This window comes from Aegilops tauschii, chromosome 5, assembly GCF_002575655.3.
Source record: "Aegilops tauschii subsp. strangulata cultivar AL8/78 chromosome 5, Aet v6.0, whole genome shotgun sequence".
Taxonomy (NCBI): Eukaryota; Viridiplantae; Streptophyta; class Magnoliopsida; order Poales; family Poaceae; genus Aegilops; species Aegilops tauschii.
This window is the reverse complement of record NC_053039.3, coordinates 263104144-263114371: the sequence shown is the minus strand read 5'-3', so window position 1 is coordinate 263114371 and position 10228 is coordinate 263104144. Positions and strand designations below refer to the sequence as shown.

At 45.1% G+C, this 10228-nt stretch overlaps 1 protein-coding gene across 1 annotated transcript; it reads right to left on the bottom strand.

The window, feature by feature from the left end:
* Nucleotides 1-7355: 7355 nt before the first annotated feature.
* LOC109732220 (monothiol glutaredoxin-S12, chloroplastic) lies at nt 7356-9097 on the bottom strand. Its single transcript, XM_020291414.4, has 2 exons — nt 8642-9097; nt 7356-8152 (listed from the first exon to the last, which is right to left on the bottom strand). The coding sequence occupies exons 1-2, from the start codon at nt 9002-9004 to the stop codon at nt 7646-7648; spliced, it is 870 nt and encodes a 289-aa protein (XP_020147003.1). The 5' UTR covers nt 9005-9097; the 3' UTR covers nt 7356-7645.
* Between the last annotated feature and the right edge of the window lie 1131 nt (nt 9098-10228).

Here is a 10228-nt window from a genome sequence, read left to right as displayed (position 1 = left end):
TCTGTATTTGTCCCCGTCCCATGGAAAGGTCATTAGGTCCGGCCGCGCTGGATCTTCTCATGGCATCTTCAGTTTGTGAATTCTCATGACATCTTCAACGCTCACCCTCATATAGCCCACATCCGTTCAGACCACATGGTTTGGATGTGTTCTGCCATTCAACGCGAGGCCTCATCCGTCCGCGGATCGGTTCGGACGTCCGTTTTTTCGCAAACCAAAAGCAAAACCTGTGGGGCTTTGTGGGTATTCGGACCGTTGCCATGCACGTGTCCGACAAACTGGTCCCACCCAAAACCGTCCCTCTAGCCCGCGTACTTGCCTGCTAGATGTGGTTGCCCCGCATTCATACCGCTCTAGAGCGCCAGTTCCGCATTGATTCCAGCCCAGAGCGGACATGACCAGGGACGGAGCCAGGATTTGAGTATGGGGGGCCAAGCCAAGTAGATAAAAAAAATCTAGGGCAAAAAATAATCATCAAGAACAAGGTTGAGAACTTCCACATCGGCTTCATAAAAATTTCAATACGTTGAACATTTGAAGCAACCAGCTTAGTGAAATAACATAATTTTAAAACTGTTTGGTAGCGTTTTTTCTAATCATAGTAGCTGAATTTTGATCTTAGAATTTAGGTATATTGTATAAGTTCGACATAGGAATTCTTTCACCTCACAAATAGAAACTCGTTCAAAATAATTTGCATCACGATAATTTTTAAGACACGCACAAGATCTGAATACTTGATAGCATCTCAAATCACACCCAAAAAACAACTAAAATCTGATATAATATATAGATGAGAACTGAGAGAGATTAGTATATAGTGTGAGGTGTTAACCTTGGCTCATTCGAGGCTGGAGCAGTGAAGTAGGCTGCATCGCTGACTGTGCGCATGAATCAGATGATGAGCAGCAGAGCAGGGAAAGTAGAGGCAGACGGACGGCGGCGGCGCCTAATCCAAGGTTTTTTTGTGTGTGTGTGTGTGTGTGTGTGGGGGGGGGGGGGGGGGGGGGGGGCCTGCTCGTCCCCCTGGCTTCGCCACTGCATGACCTCTCACTTGTGCCAGCATTGAAGCGGGTCATCAACCGAGAGCGCCGGCCGCGCCGCGTTTCTGGTGTCCGTGCTTGTTTAATGACGGAGAGATGTTAATAGACGAGACATGACGGATATCTATTGCATTCAAATGGTCTGACCGTCTGTCCGCCTGCAGTCATTAGACAGGGACACCGACCGAGAAACCAAGTCCGGCGCCCGCATTGACACACCCCGCCGCTCGGCTTGACCGGCATCCGCTATTTAAATGAGGCCACTCTCGGCATAAACCGCACCATAATTGTCCGCTCCACACCCTCCTCTCGTGCACCCCATCCAACATGACCGCAAGCGGCAACGCATTGTGGGAGAGCCTCTTGACGAAGCAGAAGCATGAGGTGGTCGCCCTTGCGGCCGACTGGCAGGGCCGCCGTGCGAGGCGGATTGAGGTCGGCATGTCAGCCAGCTCTCGGGAGGTCTCTGACGACGACCTGACGGATGGAGACGGGCTCTGACGACGACTTGGCGCCTCTTCCCGCGCCGGTCCATGCTGGCTTGACCATGGAGCAGGCATAGATGCACTCCAACGTCACCATGGCGGAGGAGCAGCCGGCGCGGCCACCATTGTCAGTGTTCTGGCAGATGCAGGAGAAGCAACGGTACAACCTCTCCCTCCTCGAGCAGCACCGTCTGGCGTAGGGCCAAATCTACGACGAGCGCGCAGGCGAGTAGGCTGTGGCGGCCATGGTGGGGTAGAACCCGAACTTCGTCGCCGATCAGCGGGTGCTCTACGAGGCTGCGCGTGCTCACTCCGCTTGCAACACGAGCGTGGTGCGACCCGATGTGGAGGCATCGCCGATCACGGATGAGAACGCCAGCAGCTCCGCATCCTTCGCGCCGCCAACGACACTTCATTGGCGTCGGCGGCACGACGAGCGTGCAACCTCGTCCACGTCCATCGTTGACCTCACATTCATCGGCAAATGGGCAGGTCACAGACCCGACAAGGAGTAGTGTATGGGAGGCGGCCTCGAGTCTCTAGTGGGCCCGTCCATGTCCCATGTTCTACTCATCGCGGGCGACCCTACCTTCACTTGACAGGTCTCATCTCCACCGGACATGGACACGACCAACGCTGGAGGGGAACAAGGACTTGGAGGATGGGCCCTGCCATAGATTTAGACTAGGTTTAGGTCCGGTTGCTTTTTCTAGTGAAATAAAAATATAATGAATGTGCTCCCGTTTAGATGAAAATCATTCAGTTTGCATGTAACTCGGCCAATTTAGTCAAATTTGTTTAGAAAGGATGGCTAGCTCCGGCATCACTGTGCGTGGATGGATACATTGTCCAATTTGACAGTCGATGTTGGAGATGTCCATGGACATGTTTGGTTACCTGCGTCGTTTTTTTTTTTTGCCCCTTGCATACTTGTCCTAGTTGGATATAGGTGGGCAAATACAAGCAAAAAAATCATCATCTGCACATCGTTTGATTGCATGCATGTAGGCTGACTGCATTGGCAAAGCAATTTTTACCTGCCGTTTGGTTGTCTGTGTTGGTTGGCCTGATGCAAGTACACGGTGTTTGGTTGCATACACCGGACATGATTAAAAGTTAACAACTACACATGACACATAGTTACACTAAGTGCCTCGGCGACTGTGGTGGACGGTGGCCATGGTGAACCAGTTGATAGCATCGACGCTATAGAGAAAGTCCGTGGGGAGGGACGAATAGGAGGGCGCCCAGGCAGATGACGGGGTGGAGAAATGCAGCGTGCACGTCATGGCGTCAGTGTAGGAGAACACGAGAGAGGAGACCGAAAAGAACGACACCAATGTAGTAGGACGTATAGTGTAGTAGGACGCATGCGAGGAGGCCGAGAGGAAATATTAGAAGGGACTAGCAGAAATAGTTTAAGGAGTGTCATTAAAACACACACGCATATGCATATATACAGTCCAGGAAGATGTAAATCTAGTCGTCTACGATCATCGGAATAGAAAAAGTGTGACACAAATCTCAAATCGTGTAGACCTTATCTCAAATCGAAGCATCATTGTGTAGATTAGAAAAAACGAAGGAAAGTAGATTAGAGAGGAAGCTTGGTGGAGGTAGTATTTATTTTGATTTTTTTTCTAAGCACGGGTGCAGATAAGCTCGGGAGCCGAAACTCCGCGTCCCTTTCCGATGAACAACACATGCATCTATCTATCTACAGTATATCTGGCTACAGCCCTAGTTCTACACCTACAGATTCGACGGGAAATCTGAAGCAAGCCCGTCGGCAACTACTAAATAATAAATGCTTCCCTAGATGGATACAATCAACAGCGACGTCTCCCTCCCTCGCTCCGTAGCACCTCCACCGGCCGGCTGATCCTTTCCGCACCTCTGCAAGGAACATTAACAGCTCATTCAATTTGAAAACGATTTTACCTTGACATTTAACAAAAACTCCGTCCATCTTCGCACAGATCGGCCGAAGATTGCACCGACAGAGAAGCAACAGAGAAGATCATGAATTCGGGATAGGCACGGCCGGCATTTGCCGTTTGTGCATGGAACACGATGGTTTCTTCACTAGCCAAACCGGGCCATCCTCCCCTAAAAGATGGACAAGAAGACGTGCCTGTAAGCACAAGAGCATATTCTTGGGCCTCTATGGTTGGTCGCCATTGGCTCTTCCAGACCGACCAATCCATCTCTGGAATGGAAAGAAACTATATTGGCAATCCAACTTCTTCCTTTGTCGAATATATCTATCTTCTCTTGGTGTGTGAGAGGTTTTCTGTACTTGTAGTTCCAGTTGCTCCTTTCTGTCGGTGCGTATATCTCCTCCGGGGATCCAATCTTAAATTGAGAAACACAAGAGAAACCCCCATACGCAACCCTGTAAAAATGCAGCCAAAAAGTCACAAATCCATGTAACATGTCTGGTGTGTGTGCACAAGAAAATATTGCCAGGCTAGGAAGGAAGCCAGGGAAATCCTAGTCGCTTTAGGAAGGAAGCCAAGCAAATCCCAAGTTAGTCGCTTTCTAAGCGTGAAGCTTTCTCTTAGTCTGATAACCGTCACTACCAGTATCATGTCTCACTCCAAAAAGATACATGTAGAATTTTAAAGAAGCTGATTACCAATGAAAGTGGAATGCATGCATCTAATAGTACTACAGCACCATAGCTCTATTCATGGATGGGATGGGAAATATTAAGTCAGCAACTAATAATGATCTAGATGGATACAACCAACAAATTTTCTATAGACCCTCCCAATCGGCTAAAAAATTGTGCACGTACGCAAGGACTAACATGTTGGATTTGTTAATCCTAAGAATCTGTTCACCACACAGAACTGTTTACAAGTAGTACAGCGATAATAACTATTCACATTTTATCATGTGATCATTCTTATGTCCACGTTGAATAAAGATTGCAGTAGCAGGAAAGCAAACAAAACCATGGACTTGAGATAGGCACGGCATTGGCTGCTTTCTGGACCGCTTGTGTAAGGAACAAGATGATTCATTGATCAACTCGTGCTCCTAGTACACCCCTAGTGGTCAAACAAAAAGGTGGATAAGAACAAGGCGTGTGTGTATGCATCAGGAAGGATCCATCTCGTAGGGTAGAACAAACACCATATTCTTGATGCCTTATGGATGCTATCAACTACTCCAGAACGACTAATCCATCTCTGGAAACAAAATACTTTGGCAATGGATCCCTCTACCTTTACGAATACCTCCTACTCCTAGCACAAGGCTTTTATCTGCTTGTAGTTTCTCTCTTTGAAGAGTACATAATACATCTCCCTGTGGGGAATGGATCTAACCTAAATTTGCTCATGTACAAAATCGCGAAGAAAAAACGGTGTGCAACCCTGTCTGTTTTGAGGGATTCGTAGTCAAGCTTATTGTCCCCACATATTCTTAACATAGCAACTCTCAGAGGAAAGATAAACTACATGTATAGTAAGTATGATGCTTCTATATATCATAAAATTTATAGTTATGTCCTTGACATATCATCACATGATGTAAACATTACCTAAGATTCAGAAAAGGTAGATGAGTCTGTAAAATTACATTAAGATGCAATCAACCTAAGTATCACCAGATAATTAAGCAGGCACAAATCCATGTGCATGTGCGTGTTGCAGTTTTAAGGTTTAGCTGGCAGTCCTTCACTATCAGTATCACATCTCACTCCAAAAAGGTGCACTCGCTGTTTCAAAAGAAGAAAGGTAACTCCCAATGAAACACCTATATGCATCTAACAGCAAAACAGTATTACTGTGTTTACATTGGGGTTAGGGAGTGTAAAGAAGTCGGTACCTAATGAACAAATGGTTAGATGGATACACTTAACAGGCCCCTCCTCAATCAGCTGTAACTTTGTACACATCCGTAGGTACTAACTTAAGGAGTTCAAATTTGTTAACCACACGAAACTATCTACACAGATTATTTCGTGATAATAATTATATATGTTGGCAGTTAACATATGATCGTCGATATGTCCAGCTCGACCAAAGATGGCAGCAGCAAGGAAGCAACGCGGATCATTAATTCAGGATAGCCACACCATTTACTGTTTGTGGAAGAAACAAGATGTTTTCATAATCAGCACGTGCCCCTCTGCACATCTATCTCCTAACAGACACAACAAAAAGGTAGAGAAGAAGAAGAAGGCACGCATGCAAGCAAGAGAAGGGACAGGTGGGGAACAAGATGAGGCCACTCCCGGCACAAACCTGCATCCTTCGTCCTTCGTCCCTTCTAATCTACACAATGGTGCTTCGATTTGAGATGAGGCCACTCCCGCCAGGCATCTACAGAAACATGCATCCTTCGTCCTTCTCGAATACCTCGCCCAACCTGGTTGTTTTTTCTCCGTGAAATTATTGAAGGAACAGTGTGTTAATTCAGCTTTGAGTAATGTGTAGTCAAACACTCAAACCTTTTTGGTTCCACATATCCTTAGCCAAGCAATTCTCAGATGAGATTGAACTACCCATATGATCTATACATCATATTTCACAGGTTCCAAATCATCTTTCTGAAAGAAAACTGTAAGGTAGACCAGGCCCCTACAGCCTACAGTATAAATAGGAACCTAAATCTGCATATATGCGAGCTTGAAGCCAGGCGGAGGGGTTGTTGTACATCCACTCCCCCAACCAAATGAGCTAGGCTCGTTTCCTAGGTTCCGAAATCATTGGCGGTATCTTGGACATATCAACACGTGATGTAAATGTTCCTTAAGATTCAGGCAAGCTAAAAGGTAATAATCATGGAGATACAATATATCAAAAATTTAAGCATCAACAGAGACCGCCGCCGCCACCGCCTGGACTCGACCATCACCCCCAGCAGAAGCATAAAAAATCAGAAGTAACAAATCAATGTAAAATGTTTAAGAAGAGAAGACTTACGAGGATTAGCCTAAAGGCCCAAAATCCCATCAATTTCCTTGAAGTGGAAAAGGCTTGCAAAGAGGGCATTCAGCACAGAGTGCTCGTCCTCACAGCATGACTGGCCAGTCTGCTGCAACATGACATCAGAAGTTTCCTGGTGATTGTGGATGACATCGATCCGTCCAACTCCTAACCATAAGGCCCAGCAAATTTATGATGGCTTCTGCTGGAGGAAAAAACACTCTTTAGTAATGGCAGAAAGTAAGGCAAAAATGCAACAGTAGAGAACCCATTCTGATTTAAGTTAAAACAGGAGTGCTCAGAACTGAATCAAAAAGATACAGGTTGAGTCATTGCTTACCCTGATTCTGGAATTAATTGAATAAATCATGCTTGGAAGATATCTTGCCTCCAGTAGAAACTTCCCTAAACTAGTAAAGATTGATTGCCATATCTTCTCTTTAATATTCAGATAATCTGCATCAAGTGTTGAGCTTACCTGCTATATTTGCTTCTGGTAGAGTTATACAGATAACCAGCCAACATATGGTACAGGAAAGCTTGCTGCTTCTCTTCTGTTACTTATTCCAATAGTAAAGTTCATTAACAGAAAATAAATCTGTTCCAGAAATCTACAAGGGCTACTCTCTTGACTCCTCATTGTACAGATCCAAACACTTCGGTAACATGGTGAACACTCTTGAGCACAGTGACAATAAATCAACTGACACTTGAAGTGCAAATAGCTTTGTTTTCTTCTAATTTGAAAGAAGAAAAATAAAGGAAGTACTGAGGCAACAGGAAACATCTCAGTTATCAGCTAGTTGTAAAGTGAACCTAGAAAAATATTCCAAGTTTCATTCACAATTTTACTTTTCTGAGTTGAACCTTAGAACTCAATCCAACGATTTTCTCACTTCATGCATCACATACTTTCTCATGTAGCTACAATGTATTCATGTGCAAGATGTGAAACGACCACAAAAATACACACAGCCACCTTTGCTAAGCCCTCTCTCAAAAACAACCAGCAAGTTTCACAGTACAACGCTGCCTCATCTAAATTGAATCAACGTGTTTCTGAGCCAAGAACTTTGTGCCTTACAATAAGCTAAGCATTATTGCAACAGTACAAGAGATAAGGTCACATTTTGCACCTGATAAAACAAGACATTACTTAAACTCCAAGGTGAGAGTGCTATTTCTGAAATAGGGCAGCAAGCTCCCCCTTTTCAGCCATGGATGAAATAATATCACATCCGCCCACAAGTTCTCCTCCAACAAAAACCTGTGGGAAGGTTGGCCAGTTGCTGTAGGTCTTGAGGGTCTCTCTCAACCCATGGTTGTGCTCCTCATCAAGAATATCTACGGATGCAAAATCCACTCCATGTGCCTCCAGGATCCCCACCACTCTTTGCGAGAACCCACACTGGGGAGCACTTCTTGATCCTTTGATGAAGGCAACCACTTTATTTTCCTTCACTAACCGATCAATCAACTGTTCAAGTGGCACAGTTAGCTGAACATGGCGACCAGGAGTCAAACGCAAATCTGCAGGTCTCTGTGGAGGACCGATCCAGGTGTGGTTCCCGGCAACGTTCCCTGGTGGTGCCTTGCCAGTGGCTGCTATGTATTCTTCCATCCATGATTTCCAGGCATTAGTCAGGACACTTTTATCTGGTGTTTCCTCGTCTGGTATTGCAACCTGTAGAAATAGGTGTGATCAAATCCTCAAGTAGTATGTCAAACAGTCTTGCTAAGTCTCAGTCAACTGAAACTTAACAAAGTCTCAGTCGATGCTATATCTGTGAGATCTTACATTAAGATTCGTGCAAAATTTTCTTTTCAGTTTTTTCTTTTTCTCTTTTGCATGTTATGTCACTTGACTGAGACTTGCTTAAATCTCAGTCGACTGGTAGAGAGATAACTGGGAGTTGATACGTAGTCATTAGTGATTAAGTGTGTATAGCAAGACCGTGGGACAGGGCAATCATTTGCAGAAGTGTATAGCAAGACCGTGGGACAGCCAACATATTTGTGTATAGCAACCAACCCTTAAGGTAAACTTGTTGAGAAGAAACCATGATCACTTCAGTAGCCTTCATCATCAAACACTACAGGACACCCTTTGCGCAATCCAGTTCCATGATGTAAATGAAATCCTACAGAATGGGAGATGCGTAATTGTGTATACCTTGACGGAGGCGCAGAGGTCAGCGGGCACCTTTCTGCGGTGCCCCTCGACGCTGGCCCTGACGTTGCGCGAGATCCCGAGAAACTGCAGGTCCCCGGCGGGGTCGAAGACGCCGTAGACCCCGGGCCTAGGGGGAAGCGCGTCCTCGCCGGGCAAAGTCTGGGTGGCCTCCTGCGGGATGGGGACGGGGGGCGCCTCGGAGAGCTTGCTGAGGGCGGAGACGGATAAGAGGGCGCGGGGCGCGCGGCGGAGGATGGGCGAGAAGCGGAGAGTGCGGGAGGATGGGGTGGCTGGCACCGGGAGAAGGCGGAGGGAAGCGGCGGCGGCCGTGGAGGCGGTGGAGGTGGCCATGGGGAAAGTCATGGTAGCGCGGTTGAGCCGGAGAAAGGTGAGGTGGAGGTGTGTGGAGACGATGATGTCCAGCCGCGTGTTCTTCTTCTCGAACTGGGCTCGATGGCACACGGCCGACTGCGAAAAGCCCAACTTTTTAACAAATTGGACTAGTTGCTCCGATACGCAAAATGTTATTTTTTTTCGGGTAAATACTCTGGGCCAGCCCCATTTGCCGGTTTTGTCAGCCGGTTTTCGTTTTTTTTTCTGTCTTCTTTTCCCTTTTATTTTTCCAGGTCATTATTATTCCTTCCGTACGAATTATAAGATGTTTGGATATTTCAATATGGACTACATACAGACTAAAATGAGTGAACAAACACAGCGAAACGCTTCTATAAACATCTGATTCGTAAAAAGGTTAGAACATCTTATAATTAGCCATTATTTTAAAATCTTCATTGAGTTTTCTACCATGTACACGACACTTCTTGAAGAAAAAACGACGATTTTTCAGTATACATTGTACTTTTTTAACACATGATAAACATTTTTTAGATACATGACAAACATTCTTGAAATGCACTTTTAGTCTTTTATTTCTATTTTATAAGTTGTTACAAAATATTTTCTCAACATAATTCTGAAGTATATATTTTTAAAAGTTTTGGAATGATTAAAAATAAACTATAGATTATTGGGTTGTATTTTGCCCGGCCCATATGCTGGAGCAGTGGGCAACATCCCATTATTGGGTTGTATTTTTCTAAATGGATTTTTTTTTGAAATCTATCAAAAACCTATACACAATTTTTTACTGAGCCACCAACAACTGCTTTTTGGATGAGTGAGCGCCATGCTAAAACATAGTGGTCAAAGGGTGTAGAGCGAGCGTGTGTGCCTGTTATAACGCCATCTCGGCGCCGAAGGCGGGGAATCGGAGGTCCCAATCCTGACTATTTTCTCATAAAAAAATCCTATCTATTTGACGCACCATCATAAAAAGCCTCAAATAGGTGCTCTTTGTCGCCGCCAGCCAATTTTCTATGGGCACATGGTCGAGGCGATGTTTTGACTTTTTGTGAGCCTTTTTTACTTTAACCTTTTGGCGAATAGTTTTATGTCCAATTTTCAAAGGATTTTTCCTTTTGTTTTCCTTTTTCTCTTTTCTATATCTTCATGTCTTTCCTTTTCCCTGTTTAAACATAACTATAACCATTTTTTTATAAATACATTGATATTTTTAATACATGACTA

Coding starts and splice junctions, on each gene's coding strand:
- LOC109732220 (XM_020291414.4), bottom strand. CDS start 9,004: ATGACTTTCCCCATGGCCACCTCCACCGCCTCCACGGCCGCCGCCGCT. Junction 8,153..8,641: donor ACCTCTGCGCCTCCGTCAAG/GTATACACAATT, acceptor CTATTTCTACAG/GTTGCAATACCAGACGAGGA.